This window comes from Pantherophis guttatus, chromosome 4 (assembly GCF_059756535.1).
Source record: "Pantherophis guttatus breed Tessera chromosome 4, ASM5975653v1, whole genome shotgun sequence".
NCBI lineage: Eukaryota > Metazoa > Chordata > Lepidosauria > Squamata > Colubridae > Pantherophis > Pantherophis guttatus.
In genome coordinates, this window is record NC_142066.1 from 29,912,598 (window position 1) to 29,928,153 (window position 15,556).

Below are 15,556 nucleotides of genomic sequence, written 5' to 3' on the forward strand. Positions count from 1 at the left end.
TTTGTTCCTGGACTGGAAGATCCTTGTTTTAAGTGCTAGGATAGATTGGGACTATTTTTAGTTTCTGAGTAGAGAATGGTATCACTGGAAGATAGAAATATTTGGGAAAGTGAAGCTGTTGTGCTTTCCAGTGAATGTTACAATTTCAGTTAATTTATTCAGTCTTTTAAGAGCACCCTTACCAATTTCGAGTAAGATACTATATCAGTTTGCTTTTTACTGTTTACAGTTTAAAACCTTTCCATATCTGTCCTGCCTTTGGAGAAGAAAAAGGAGCCAGAAAGTTCGTTATTTTTGCTGAAGTGGCAAGGGGAGGGGTAACATAGCCTCAGAATTAATGCAAACAAGAGCCTCCAAGGACCTCTAGCCTGAATTTCAGAGAGCAATGGGTTGGTGTCGTGAAACCTCAAAGATGTCAAGGAGGCCCCTCTAAATATTCTCTTGCACGTTCGTGTTCTCTCTCTCTCTCTCTCTCTCTCTCTCTCTCTCTCTCTCTCTCTCTCTCTCTCTCTCTCTCTCCCTTTCTCTTTCTCTTCCCCTCTCTCTCTTTTTCTCTTTCTGTCTTCTTGCTCACTGCCCGCAGAAACTTAGAAGGTGGCCTTCAGATAGATACAGCCCCTGCCCCACACCAGCCCCTCTCTTCCACTACCATCAGCTCTAGCATGGATCCCCGGGACCACCGAAGGTGAGGGTTGGGTGGGCCAGGGCCAGGCAGTACGGAGAGCAGTTAGGGCCATGATAGATGGGTGACCCTGAAAATCAAAACGGGCTGGTCTCTGTTGGTACAGTTATTATCCTCATCCTCTGTGCCTTAAATTTCTGTGGAATTGACTTTCGCCACTGGTGCACAGGTGTCCAGTTCATGGTATCAATTGGGAGAGTATTTTGGCCAGACACTTATTCCCAGTGTCTGTTTGATCTTGCTTATCAATTGGGTCTGATCGAAGAAGGACGGACTTTCTGTCTTGTGCTAAACGCTCTATACCGGATGACATATATGCCTGTATCTCTCTCTGTCCTGTTGGGTTTGACAAAATGAAAGGGGCACTGCCAGCTGCTTTTGCCCCCATCACCTCTTAACATTTCATTCCATCTCTCTGGCCCGGATAACTGGTTTACTTGGCAAAATGGAAGGTATTGTGTTGGGCCAGGAAAAATGGAATAAACCAAGCAAAAACCAAAAGGTATCTAATACTTGCAAAATGTACATAGAGTTTCCTGATGTCCCACCAATGCAGCAGCTCTACGAGGCTTGGCAGGAACTAACGCCCCCCCCCCCCTCAAAGCTTTAGAAAGTATGAGGGAAAACGTATGTGCTGCCTAACCACCAGGGTCTTCCTGCTAGGTCATACCAGACGCCAGTGCGAGACGAAGAGTCTGAATCCCAAAGAAAGGCCCGTTCTAGGCTCATGAGACAATCCAGACGTTCCACACAGGTAAGACTCGGTGCAGAAGAACCTGGCTGAAGCTTGAAGGTGATGCTACACAGGTGGCACCAATTCAGGCACTGCTTTCTTGACCTAACTCGAAGCCTCACAAAGAGTTCTGCTGCCCATTGGCCACCATCCCAAGGTACTTTTCTGATGGGTACACTTTCCCCTTTCTCTCTCTCCTCCATCCCCATGTTCCCCCACCCCTCCCTTTTTCTTTTACCTCCCCGTGCCCTTTTTTAGGGAGTAACCCTTACGGACCTAAAGGAGGCTGAGAAGACGATGGTCTGGACCAGTGATTCCAAAACTCCTTCAGAGCAGAGGAACAAGGAGGATGAAAAACGAGACAAAGATGGGGAACAGCAATCTCAGGAGACCACGGTAGGGATCCGTTGAGGTGGATGGGTTGCAGTCCAGCCCCTACAGCATTATAAAAAGTCCTGGGCAGGAGAGAACCTGATCTAATGATAAATGGATCAGTGAAGAGATTAGGTCTTTTCCAAGACAGGACTATGGATATAGCCTGCTGCTCAGGATACAGATCCTTGCAAAGGGCCTCTAAAAGGAAGAAGGAAGTGGCCATTGCCAGGCTAAGCAGGATACTTAACCCTTTGTGATGGGATGGAGTGATGGTGACTCCTGGCATTCACAAAATATGGCTTTCCTTGTGCGTCTCGGCTAGCATTGGATTGAGTTGAGGATCCGATGTATTTTGGAACATCCTGTGGAGTACAATAGCGGCACTCATTATTTGTTTGTTTGTTTGTTTGTTTGTTTATTTATTAGTTTGATTTATATGCTGCCCTTTTCCGGAGACTCAGGGCGGTTTACAATGCTTTTAAGCAGTAGCCTTCATACTTTTGTCTATACCTACTTAGTAGGGCTCTTGGCCCTCCCCTAAGCAGTGTTCTATTTTATACAAAGTCAGCTTATTGCCCCCACAAACCAGGTCCTCATTTTACCTACCTCGGAAGGATGGAAGGCTGAGTCAACCTTGAGCCTGGTGACGCAACCCTTTTCAGTTCATCCCAAGCTTTAGTTTGGTCCTCTACAAAATGCAGCCCTGTTGTCTTGAGCCAGGGCAAAGCATGTTTGTAATTGGTCTTCCTTCTTATTTTCCCTAACTTCATTCTCCAACATCTCATTCAGGACTCCGCTAGGCGATTCCGGCTCCTCAGTTCAGACAGTTCTTCAGTTTATACTGTGAATCCGTTAGTGGTGAATTCGCAGCTCCAAAAAGGTAACCCTTGTATTCGGGTGAATATTTCCTTTCTTTCCTTTTCTCCTTCGTTTTCAGTTTGCCTGCTTGACATGTTTCACTGCGGATTGGCATTAGCTCCTTCAACCCTGACTGATTTCATTCTCTCCCTGTGTTTGCACCGTGCCATCTCAAGGAGGCCATAAAGCTTTTGGCTCCTCCAAGCTGTGGTGTTGAACTTAGGAGGTCGAGACCCCAAACTCAGCTGCCTGTCTTGTTTTAAATTGCAGGAACAGAAGTCGATAAAGGTGGCTCTGAGCTGGATACAGACCTTCGGAATAGATTGGCTATCCGAGACCGCAGGAAAGGCCGGCGAGAGAGGCGCATCACTGGTCTGGGAGGAAACTCAGAGGTGAACAAGGAGGGTTGATGCACTGGAGGAAGGGTGGAGTTCAGGCTACAGATAGGAGGTTACAGTGGTGGATGCCTTTTATGTGTGGCCACGTTTTCTGTCTGGATCCTCTTGACAGCCTGTGAACTGCAATTTTTTTTTTCTTTTTTTAGGGGGAGGAAGATGAAGACACTGAACAACTCCACAATGAAGATCCATCTGTACATAGCAGGTAGATTCCCCTGTAGCAGTGATGGCAAACCTTTTGGTCTCAGAATGTCAAAAATTCAGAAAATGCCTGTCTTGACTCTGCTGACATGTCTGTCTGTCCCTCCCTCTCCTCCCCTTGCCCCCCCCTCTCTCCCCCTCCCTCCCTCCCCCGCCCACCCACCCCCCCACACACACACCTGGACAAAAGAGAAACAATTCATAACAAGTAATAAATTATTTAATAAATAAATGCATACATGCTGTAATTATAAATATTTTTCGAAATGCCTATCCAAGGGAGCTCTGGATTGCATGAGGCCTGGTGACTTCGGAAAAGGCTCTTGTGTGGCCTCGTAGCTTCCAAAAAGCATGGGAAATAACATCCCATTCTCACATGCTTTTCAGAGGCTTCAGAGGCCGCGTGAGAGCAAGGCCTTCTCGCAGAAGAACTAGAGACCTGGCATATGACCAAAATAGACATGGCGTGTGACCCGTGATCCACGGGTCAAAGATTCACTTTTGTTGCCCTGTAGGGTCTTAAAACAAGGGGACGACTTAAAACTATGATCGCTATGCCTGTGATCACTGTTGGTAAAGATTCTCACTCACCCAGATAGTGTTGCCTGGAAGTTGAGTCATGGCAACTGGACTTCTTTTCTTGTCTGTTGGCAACATTTCACTGCTTATCCAAGTAGATTTCAGACTGAAGAAGCTACTTGGAGAAGCAGTGAAACATTTCAAACAAGAAGAAAAGAAACTGCCGTGACTCAATTTGCAGAAACTCTAATCACATGTAGGCAGCCATGGACTGGGAGCAGCTGCCAAAGAATTCCCTCAGAGGCTGAAATGCTTGATCCATGATGTATATCTGGGTGCGTTTAGAGAGAGGGTTAAAAGCACTCATTTCTCTTTAGAAGCTCCCCACCACCACCAATGCTTCTTCCATTTTGTCCCTTCCTGAAGTTTGTTTTATTCCAGAAATGTTAGGTTTGTCGTCGACTACAGCAGCCTCCTCCCAGGCTAGAAGAAACCCATTTCTGCATGCACACACAAAGCTGGCATATATTGTTGTCATTTTGTTAAAGCCTCTAGACTTCTTGTTTTCCTTTTCAGTCTTTTTCAGTCTTTTTCTCCAAGTTAATAATGTACCTATCTGAATTTTGCGTCATGCAAAGGAGCCAGCAGAAGGCAGTGCTGACCACCTCCCTCTGCTGCTTCTTTTCAGTGATCACTTAAACAGCCTTCTGCCAAACCGGACAGCACCTCCTGGCTGCCAGAGAGGGAACAGCGCACTGTCAGGCTGCAGAGAAGAACCAGACAACTATTACAAGAAAGTTAGTGCTTGGAGAAGGGGAGTTTTGCACTCACAGGGCAGGTGAAAGAATGCTGATGTATCTTGCACTTGTTTATCTTTCTCATTGCCTCCTTCATTTTTCTTCCCTCCCCCCTTTTTTTTCCCCCGTGTGTCTCTAAGCTGTATGAAGATCTCTTGATTGAGAATGAAAAGCTGAAGGAACAATTGCAGGAGGCGCAGCTCCAACTCACACAGATTAAGCTGGAGCTGGAAAGAGTGACCCAGGTACCAGGCAGGGCAGGGCAGGCTCTTCATGGGAGAGCTGGAGGGGAGAGGGGGAGGACTGAAGAGGCATATTGGGATTGAGAGCATCAGCATGCAACTCTGGCGAAGATTGGAGAGAACGTAGAGCCAAAATCTACTTTATTGTTATTGGGATACAGAATGTGGGGTGATGTGTTTAAAGTCTAGGATCAGGAGTAGGGATACTCAGGTCCACCCTATGCAATAGAAGTCCTCTAGGTATCTGGGCCAGTTATTTTATTTATATCCTACCTTTATTATTTTTACAAATAACTCAAGGCGGCAAACATACACAAAACACCGTCCTCCTATTTTCCCCACAACAACAACCCTGTGAAGTGAGTTGGACTTGAGAGAGAGTGAGTGGTCCAAGGTCATCCAAGATTTGAACTCATGATCTCTTGCTTTCTACCTCTCAGGGTTGTTGTTGGAGAAAATGGGAGGATGGAGCACCATTTATGCCTCCTTGCCAGCCTATAAGGTAGATCAGAAAGGAAACAGCCCAGATAATCTGATTCTGTTTTATCGTAAAGCTGTGTTTACAGAATCTTTGTAAGTCTGAAAGTATAATTCCCTTGCCACTATCTTCAGTAATTTAGGGAGGATCCCTGTTGAGCTTCTCGCTTTGCCCACTCTACAGCTGTGGGCTATGCTCTCTCTTATCTGACTATTCTCTAGGCAGCATTTCTCCGCCCTTTCATCATTCCCACATACCATTATGTTCCTTGAAGTCCAGAATGAAAGGTTAGCAAAAGTTAAAGTTAACAGGTAAACAAAATACATAACCTTAGTGTATATTTGCTTTAGATTTCCATCTTTACAATTAATCTGGAACAATTTAAAAAAAAAAAACACACACACAACCTATTGTGCTGAATGATCTTGGATTGGCTGCTGTTTCTCCCAGTATTTGCAATTCTGGCTCAACTGCGGGTATCTTAAGAAAGTGACTGAATTGATAGATGTAAGATGGCATAAGGCCTCCTTCTAGTCCAGGCGACATTGATCCAGTCTTTCCATCTATGAACTTGCTTGTAGAGTGTGATCTTCAGATGAGGTGCATTTCTGGATTTTCTGTGATGCCCCCTCTCCCTCCATCTGTAGAATGCCCTCCCCAAATGATAAACCACTTCTGTCCCTCAGGTTTGCATTTTTCATGTCTTCTCTAGGTTGTGTACTGCTGTATTGTATGGCTTATTTTACCAGTCATATCCTGTCTTCAGATCTGCAAAGGGGAGGGTTAAAAAAAAACAAATAAGCACAGAAATGATTTTGAATCTTTTTTGTGTTGTCTGTCCTTGCCAGAGGCAGGAGCGCTTTGCTGAACGTCCGGCTCTTCTAGAACTAGAGAGATTTGTAAGTATTTGTTCCTCCCTCCCTATTTCTTCCCCTCTCCTGCATTGCCAAAACTGATCTATCAAACAGTTGATGCCACCTTTTGGGAGAAGCCTTGTCAGTGAGACAGTTATGCTGTTGAGGAGAGGACAATGACTGACTGGGCATTTTTACACCCTTTACTAAAGGCTGGGATTTCAAGGCAAACGTGTACACTTTTAATCTAGATTATTTGTATCTCCCCTAGAAGGAGAGGAGTTCCTGGTTATCTCCTCCTGTGTTACAAAAAAAAATGACCAGTATAGGTAGCCTGTAGGAATTCTAAACTGCACAACATTCAACTTCCCCAGTTTTATTCTATAGAGGTTGACTTCTCCATACTTAGCATAAATGCATGCTTAGGATTCCTTTTCTGCATCCACTCACACTTCATCTCTTTGCCCCACCTGTCCCAAACCAGGAGCGTCGAGCTTTGGAAAGGAAAGCTGCTGAGCTGGAGGAAGAATTGAAGGTGATTCCTCTCTTGTTAAAGGAGCCCCTGCTCTGGTTGAATGATAGCCTGGCTGGGAGCAAGGAAGGAGGAGGTGGCAGGGAGGAAATAGGTTTGTAATACAGGTAGTCCTTGGCTTACAACCACAATTGAGTCCCAAATTTCTGTTCCTAAATAGGATCATTGTTAAGTGTGCTTTGCCCCATTTTATGACCTTCCTTGCCGCGGTTAAGTGAATCACTTCAGTTGTTAAGTAAGTGCCATGGTCATTAAGTGTTTTCCTCATTGACTTTGCTTGTCAGAGGTTTGCAAAAGGGGATCATGTTACCCCACATTACCGTAACTGTCATAAATACAGGCCAGTTGCCAAGCATTCAGATTTTGATCATGTGACCATGGGGATGCTGCCACGGTTGTAAGTGTGAACAGCGGTCATAAATCACTTAATTCAGGGCTGTAGTAACTTCGAACAGTCATTATAAAAGAATGGTTGTAATTCGAGGACTACCTGTAACCAAAAGAGATGCCTTGGGAGTTTGACTTTTGTATCTGCCTCTCCCCTAACAGGCTCTTTCAGATTTGAAGGCCGACAACCAGCGTCTGAAAGACGAAAACGCCGCTCTTATTCGTGTGATCAGCAAGCTCTCCAAGTGACTACCAGCTGCTGTCACTGACCCCCACCCCCACCCCACCCCCACCCCCGTTTCTCTGTGAAGCAGGGACCTTCTTCCACATACCCCACCACCACGTGTACCAAGATCCTGATCAGGGACAGGAGAAATAGTTGAGCGTAGGGGTGCTCACCTTCCTCTCACCACCCAGACACTCCAAACACGGGCTTTTTCTGAGGCTCGGCCAGATAGGCAACACCAACTATTGTTTTCCCCGAAGTTTGTCTTGACTCCCCACTTCTCCTCTCCCACCCCTTCCCCTTCCCAGAGACAGTATTTATTTTGTGGCTTCCTTCAGTGATGCTCTTTGCTTTGTTGCTTTTCCTCCAGGGAACAAGGGGCGTAGGGATGATAGGAACCAGTCTTTCTGAGAACCCATTGGAGTGGGGTGGCCACCATTCTCGCTGTGGGGAAATGGGATTAACAGGCCTTCTTGACAACCAGGTCATTAGGGTGTCCCTTACGGTTAAACTTGGCAAGGTTACCCGCCATTGGTCGGAAGAAATATTTCAGGTTGCAGGTCCCAGCGTTTTTCCCATCGCCACCATCCTGACTAGCAAATGCTGCAAGAGGCTGGCAAGCATTAATGGATCAGGTGGAGGGTGGCATCTGGTCTTTGCAAGCTAAAAAGAAGTGAGCAGTTGGATTGTAGCTGGGATGCCACGGCAGTCTTGGCCAGCCCAAAGCCATGAGAGATCTCTTGGCCATTCATCAGGGGCGGCTGGACAGTTGTGCCTGATTACCTGTGAGGATGACGATGAATGTTAATGGTGGGGTGAGAGAAGCAGCAATGCTGAGGAGGTTCTTCCCCTTTCTCTTTGCATCTTAACACTCAGGTGCAAAAATTGGGTTGTCCCCTCTCCGGTCTTCGAATGTCTATAAAGTTAGGTGGATTTTTTCAGAATTGTACCTGGGCTTTCTTGCCTAACTCAGGCCAAAGGAAACCTGCCTCTTCCTTCCTTCCTTCCTTCCTTCCGCCGTTTGGACCGTAGCCTTCTGCCAACACCCAGCCTGGTGATGATGCTGGCACTATCACCGTGAGGTTTGAAGCCAATAAGAGAGGCCATAGCCAAAAACCACACTTGACACGGTGACACGAATTGCCAGCCTTCACTCCTGCTTCTCTAGCAGCTGTGCCTCCTTGACCTTTCATTTTCTAGCTCCCTGGGCACCATTTGTCTCCCAGAAGAAATCTGGAGTTCCAGCTTAGTGGCTGTCCCATATTTCGCTTCCTTGCACGCATGCAATCCAATACTTTCAATGTTAAAACAGAGGGCTAGAAGTACTTCAAAGTGAAACTGAGGGCTAGAAGTAATTCCAAGAGAAAAACGGGTCCAAAGTACTCCCCCGAAAATCCTGTTTGTGTGTGTGTGTGTGTTTTTCCTGCGCTATCATGAGCCAAGATTCCTTTGCCAAAATAAATAATCCCTTCCTTTTCTGCCACGTCCCCCTCTTCTGATTCCCCACTTTCCTTCCCTACATCTGTCCTGGTCCGGGGACTCCCCCACCTCACTCCATAAATATCTGTACATAACAGAAGTATTTTCTATATGGCTGCATTGCCAACAAATACCAGAAGAAAGATGCAGAGAAACTTAAATGTGCAATATCGCATGAGTATTTTTTTTCCAAAGAAGTCTCTATATTGTACTTGTTTATTCAGCAGCACAGCTGCCATTGTTTTAAAGAACAGGGAATTAAAATTTACCGTGTTTGAATATAATAAAAATATTAAAAAATTGTATTTGAATACAGTCATTTCTCCGTTACATAATGCCTGTTCTGAAGGTATGGATACAAAAGAATGTGTAGGTTGTCCTTCCTCAACTATGTGCTCTCCAGTTGTGTTGGATTTCAATTCCCGAAAAGAGAGTTAAAATTTAGTTAGATGAGGGTGGGCAGTTCCTAGACTCCTTTACAACTTTTGGACTTCACCACCATGCTGGCTCAGGAATTCTGGGAGATCACAAGTCATAAAGTTACCATAGTTGCCCACCCCCAAGTTAGATTTAAAAACCTGGAGGACGTGTCTACTAGTGATTATATACAGACTCCATATTGAGAGGTATTTTCAGTGGTAATTGTGGAACAGCATAAAAAAGCGAAAATTAGAATATTTTGGACATGTGATGCGACAGGCAGAAAAATATGGCATACTTCACTTAATCCTCCAGGGAAAAATTGAAGGCAAACAAGGTCCAGGCAGAAGAAGAAGATCATGGCTTCAAAATCTAATGAACTGATTTGGATAAAACTCTGCACCACTTTTTCATCACGGCTGTTGATAAAAATAACATGACACCAACATGATCGCCAATGTCTGATGACGGATATGGCACAAGAAGAACAGAAGTTGAAGAAAATTATTCCTTGGATGTGCTACATAGCCTTGGCCATAGTTGCTCCTAATACTGAGATTTTCCCTTCAAGGCCTCAGGTGGTTTTCCCAGCATTGTTTGTTTGAATTCGTACAGCTGTTCCACCCAGATTGTCATTGATATACAGTATTATAAATCCATCCCTTCGAGGTCTACTCCTCAGGAGTCTGAAGCTTCCATGGCCTTGACCTCCCGAACCCAACTCAAAATAGGCATCCCTAATTTGTTTGCTGTGTGTTGCCTTCTGGCTTAATATAGCACAGCCCTTGTCCCTTCGCCCTCAGGACAAATACAAGGTAATTTGTTAGACTGGAAGCTGGTTTAGAGATGACTCAGTGACATCTTAGGCTCGTTCTAGATCTAAAATTAGAGGTTAGGGTTGGCCCCATCCTTCCTTATTCACTTCCTTCTCTGGACACATTTCAAGAACAGCCAAGATGTCACAACTAGGTGTTGCCCCTGGGTGGGGATGACTCATGACCATTTGACATCCCTCTGGGCATGACAGAGATGGCCTCCTCCCATTTCCAGTTCCCGGAAGCCAACAGGCTGGGCTTTTTATTTTTTAAGTCCTGTAAGTGGATTTCTACATGATTTAGACCAGGTGCGTCTAACCTTTTGACTTGTCTGGGTGAAGAAGAATTGTCTTGGCTGCATATAGCTGATCCTTGACTTACGACCACAATTGAGTCCAACATTTTGTTGTTAAGTTAGTTGTGCCCCATTTTACGACCTTTTTTGCCTAAGTGAATCACTGCAGTTGTTAAGTTAGTAACGCAGTTGTTATATGAATCTGGCTTCCCCATTGACTTTGTCAGAAGGTTGCAAAAAGGGATCATGTGGCCCAGGGATATTGCAACCGTCATAAATATCAACCAGTTACCAAGTATCCAAATTTTTGAAGGATTGCTAATTGAATTGTATGTCAGGGACTAGCAGTATAAAATATATAATATAGTTAATATATATAAATAGCAAACTTCCTTTATTTTTTACGATCTTGTGAGGCTGCATTACTAGCTATCCAGGGCTGCGTGCAGCCCACTGTCTGCTTGGACACACTTGGCTTAGGGCCAAGGGATCCTGTTTAAGGCTGTAGCTATCACTTGAATGGCAAATTTGGTTTCAGAACAGATCTTTAGGTGTGTTTATTGAAACTGCAGAATAGCCAAAGTTTCCTTGGGGTGGGGCTTACAATATTATACTATGGGCCCTGGGGCATAGATAGACTCTGAAAGGTGGGGATACTTATAGATTCAGTATTTTCATGAACGTGAGTCCATTTATTTCAGAGGTGTGCAATCTTGATAACCATTAGATTAGATTAGATTAGATTAGATTAGATTAGATTAGATTAACACAGTTGGAAGGCATCTTCCAGGTCATCTAGTCCAACCCCCCGCCCAAGCAGAAGACCCTACACCCGTAATGGCAAACCTATGGCATGCCTGCCACAGGTGGCACGCAGAGCCATATTGGGCACGCGAGCTCAGCTCCGGCGGGTGCCAGCTGATTTTCGGGCCTTCTGGGCCCACTGGAAAAAGGGAAACAGGCTGTTTCCTGCCTCCGGAAGGCCTCGGAGTGTGGGGAAGGCCCGTTTTTCACTTTCCCCAGGCTCCAGAGTCTTTCTAGGAGCCTGGGGAGGGCGAAAATGGCCTTCCCCACCCCTCCCAGAGATCCTCCGGAGGCCGGAACCGGCCCGTTTAACAACTTCCGGGGACTGGAAGTCGGCAAATAGGCTGTTTCTGTTCAGGGCATCCAGGGGAGTGGGGAAGGTCGTTTTTGCCCTCCCCAGGCTCCTAGAAAGCCTCTAGGCTCTAGGAGGGTGAAAAATGGACCTACTGGGCCCACCGTGCCATCATGTGCCAAAAGCGGGAGAGTGTGGGGGGGTCGGGTGCATGCACAGGGGGTGGGGCACATAAAATTATGGGTGTAGGCACGCATGCGCGTGCCCCCCCATATGACCCTCACTTTTGGCATGCGATGGCAAAAAGGTTAGCCATCACTGCCCTACACCATTTTTAACAAATGGCAGCCCAATCTCTTCTTGAAAGCCGCCAGTGATGTAGCTCCCACAACTTCCGAAGGCAAGCTGATCCATTAATTGATTGTTCTCACTATCAGAAAATTTCTCCTTATTTCTAGGTTGAATCTCTCCACCAATTTCCATCCATTATTCCTTGTCTGGCCTTCAGGTGCCTTGGAAAATAGCTTGACCCCTTCCTCTCTGTGGCAGCCCATCAAATATTGGAACATTGCTATCCTTTATCCTCTGGTCCTTCTCTTCACTAGATTAGCCATGCCCAGTTCCTGCAACTGTTCTTCATATGTTTTAGTCTCCAGTCCCCTAATCATCCTGGTTGCTCTTCTCTGCACTTTTTCTAGAGTCTCAACTTTTTTATAGTGTGGTGACCAAAACTGGATGCAGTATTCTAGGTGTGATATAAGTATAAACTATAGATTTCAACTCCCAGAATTCTACAGTTGGCATGACCGACACTGGAATTCTGGGAGTCCACAACTCTTAAAGCTGCCAAGGTTGGACAACCTTGATTCCTTTAATATCTTATATTCTCCAAATATTACTGTTGAATTGTAATTTAAGTGGTTCTGAGGGACACAGATTGTACACCCATTTTAAAATAAAAAGTGACAGCAAATTTTGCTCCCTGAAATTGTTTAGGTTTTTTTTTCTTTTTCAAAATCCCTGTCAATACTCTGCTACATGAGGAAGAATGTACACTCTCAGTTAATGTTATATGGAGCAACTTAATAGAAGCGACATATTTTTAAATTAATAGGCTAATTAAAACTGAAGATGATTTAATATAGATGTCTCCTATACGAACAATCTGGGTCAGGGATGGGTTTCACATATTGTTGCCACTGGTTCGCCCCACGCACACACGCTCGCTTCACTCATGCACGCACACCTTCGACACATGCTCCGGGCCTTCCGTGCATGCGCCTGGCCTCCAATGTCTAAATAGGCATTATGTCCAGTGGTGGGTTTCAATTTTTTTTACTACCAGTTCTGTGGGCATGGCTTGGTGGGCGTGGCAGGGGAAAGATACTGTAAAATCTCCATTCCCACCCCACTCCAGGGGAAGTTACTCAAAATCCCCATTTCCTCCCAATCACCTGGGACTTGGGAGGCAGAGAATAGATGGGGGTGGGGCCAGAAAATTTTTTACTACCAGTTCTCTGAACTACTCAAAATTTCTACTACCGGTTCTCCAGAACTGGTCAGACCTTACTGAAACCCACCTCTGATTATGTCTGGGCGTGTGGACCCGCAGTCACCGCTACCAGTTCGCTCAAACCAGTCTGAACCGGCTGAATACCACCTCTGGTCTGGGTACAGAAACATGTAGATATTTGAACTCCAGAATGAATTCAGCAATGCTTTGGGTTATAAAGGTTTTGCTTTTCAGACCTACTAACTAAAAGTTCTGTCTAGTAGATTTGTTGTGTCTCCCATCTTTCATCTCAGATCTCTTTAAAAATGCTCAAGTTCTGGGAGTTGGAATAATCATCTCCCCAAAACCATTGTTTCCTCTTTTGTAAAAGGAGACTGGATGTGTATTATTCAATTTTAAATCACTTCCGGATATTGCTTGTTAACTGTTTTTCTGTTACCCTGTTTTCCCAAAAATAAGACATTCCCTGATAATAAGCGCAATCGGGCTTTTGAGCGCATTGCAGTAAGGCCAAGCATTTGTTTCAGGGTTCAAAAAAAAATAAGACAGGGTCTTATTTTTGGGGAAACACTGTATTAGGCATCTTTGAATTGACAAGTTTTATAGCACTAGTTGAGTTTTCAACAATACTTGGTAAGTGAAAAAAATTTAAATACATGTTTAAAGACTAACTTTTTTCCTTTTGAAATAAATAACAAAGGGATGATTAGAACTTTAATTTTGGAAAGTAATGGATTAAAAGTCCAGATGGATTTAAAATAATATTTTTGAATTATTTATAAGAATCTTTTCTGTTGGAAAAATATTTTTGTTTTGAATTCTGTTTTTAAAAATTGATTTAAAAAACCCCCAAAGAATACACACTAGAGCAGCAGTTCTCAACCTGGGGGTCGCGACCCCTTTGGGGGTCAAACGGCCATTTCACAGGGGTCGCCAAAGCCCTCTCTTGCCCCCCCACTCCTTCACTCGCCCTCACTCTCTGCTCTGTTGGATCGCCGGCCGTTCGCTTACCCCGCCCACTCCCAATCTATTGCTGCCTCCTGAGTCCCAGCTGATGGCTAGAGGGAAAAAAACTGTTTAAATTCTTGCCGCGGGGCTTCAAAGGACCGCCCTATAGCCAGTGGTGGGATTCTGCCGGTTCCGCCCTGCTCCTTGCCCCGCCCCTCCGCACCACTATTTATTGCCAATAAATAGTGGTGGGCAAGGGGCAGGCGAGCCAGCAATTTAACAAATGTTTCAGTGTTTTTTTGTAATTTTATTGGCCCGCGATGCTTCAGCATAGGCTAATTAGCCCTTGATTAGATCAGCTCCCGACTCTCAGCTGATTTGCTCTCCGCTGTTTTGCTCAGGGCTCTGCTGCTTGTTTGCAAAGAGTGCTGGAGCAATTTTTTTCCCCTAGCTATGCTGAAATACGAAACTGAAAGTAAAGCAGGCTGTTGGCTTTGCTGTTGCTGCAACGTTGGAAAATTAGGCAGGCAGATTTCTTTTCTTTTTCCTCACCAAAAAAGGTAGGTGCAAACAATGGGAAATTTAGGGGAAAAGTGGAGAGTTCAAGATTTTAAAACACAAAAGAAAAAAAGCTCTATTTAACTAGGGAATTGTAATAATTGAGATACTATTAATTGTATATTGTGTTGAAAGCAGAAATGGTTAAGTTGTGGTTTGGAGGAATATATGGTGGAAATTATTTCATTTATTATTATTGGTAAATATAATTAACTGATTTGTAAGAAATTGGATTGCATGGAAATAATTGGAATATTCATGTTCATATTGATTAATATACAAAAAAGGTAGTTATATAACTAATTGATTTATATTAAAATGTTGAATTTATATTAAACTGTAATATTACATAATTAACCAATGTGAAGATGGATATAAAAATAGATGACAATGGGAAGGGGTATAATATAGAATAGAAGGGAAAATTGAATTTGATTAAGATTAGAGATGAGGATGAAGGGTAATATTGTTTTTTTAGAAAAATAGATGAGGAATAAATATGGCAAAAAGGAAATATAGAAATTGTAAATTTAATTGAAATGACTAAACATTGTTTAAATTTGTGAACTGGCCAAATACTCTGTTCAAAGAAAATACATTGTATGTTTGAATGTGTGTTTCTAATTATTGTTATTTATTCATATTTATTCTCTTTTATTCTTTAAAGTTTAACAATTCATTCTTTATCTTAATATCTTTATATTTGTTTGGGGTTGGCTTTCTTCCCTTTCATCTTTTTTATTGTACAGCAATCTTTCTCCTCAAACCTACCACTTCTCTCTTTTCTTTCCTTCTTACTTTCTCTTCCTCCCCTTCTTCTCCTCCCTACTTCCTCTTCCTTTCTCCTTCTCCTCCTCTCTTCCTCCTTCTCTTACCCTCACTCCTACTCTAATTTCCCTTCCCTTCCTTCATCTCTCTCTACTGCTGTATCTTTTTATGCATGTGGACTACTCAGAGGGCTGGAAAAGTTATTTCTGACTGGTCCTCGCACTTTTGACCAGTCCTCGAACTTACGACTGTCCTCAAATTTTACGTTTTTGCCCTATCTTGTCACCATGGTGAAGAGAAGCAGTTGTGAAATGAGTGACATGGTTGTTAAGAATGCTACAATGGGCATAAATGATGACCAGTCATAAGTGCGAAGACTGGT

General features: G+C 44.0%; 1 protein-coding gene across 5 annotated transcripts in view; it reads left to right on the forward strand.

The window, feature by feature from the left end:
- Nucleotides 1–9,051, forward strand: part of PPP1R12C (protein phosphatase 1 regulatory subunit 12C) — a 47,664-nt gene extending 38,613 nt beyond the window's left edge. For 2 of the 5 annotated variants that reach the window (XM_034423204.3, XM_034423203.3), the window contains 10 exons: nt 1,346–1,436; nt 1,674–1,811; nt 2,580–2,670; nt 2,919–3,040; nt 3,193–3,251; nt 4,455–4,563; nt 4,704–4,808; nt 6,132–6,182; nt 6,622–6,672; nt 7,219–8,744. In XM_034423204.3, the coding sequence (XP_034279095.2) occupies nt 1,346–1,436; nt 1,674–1,811; nt 2,580–2,670; nt 2,919–3,040; nt 3,193–3,251; nt 4,455–4,563; nt 4,704–4,808; nt 6,132–6,182; nt 6,622–6,672; nt 7,219–7,305 (904 nt within the window). In that variant the 3' untranslated portion in view covers nt 7,306–8,744. Of the gene's footprint in view, nt 1–1,345; nt 1,437–1,673; nt 1,812–2,579; nt 2,671–2,918; nt 3,041–3,192; nt 3,252–4,454; nt 4,605–4,703; nt 4,809–6,131; nt 6,183–6,621; nt 6,673–7,218 lie in introns of all 5 variants that reach the window. The other 3 variants (XR_015733696.1, XR_004592365.3, XM_087891851.1) reach the window with 2 other exon arrangements.
- The last annotated feature ends 6,505 nt before the right edge of the window (nt 9,052–15,556 follow it).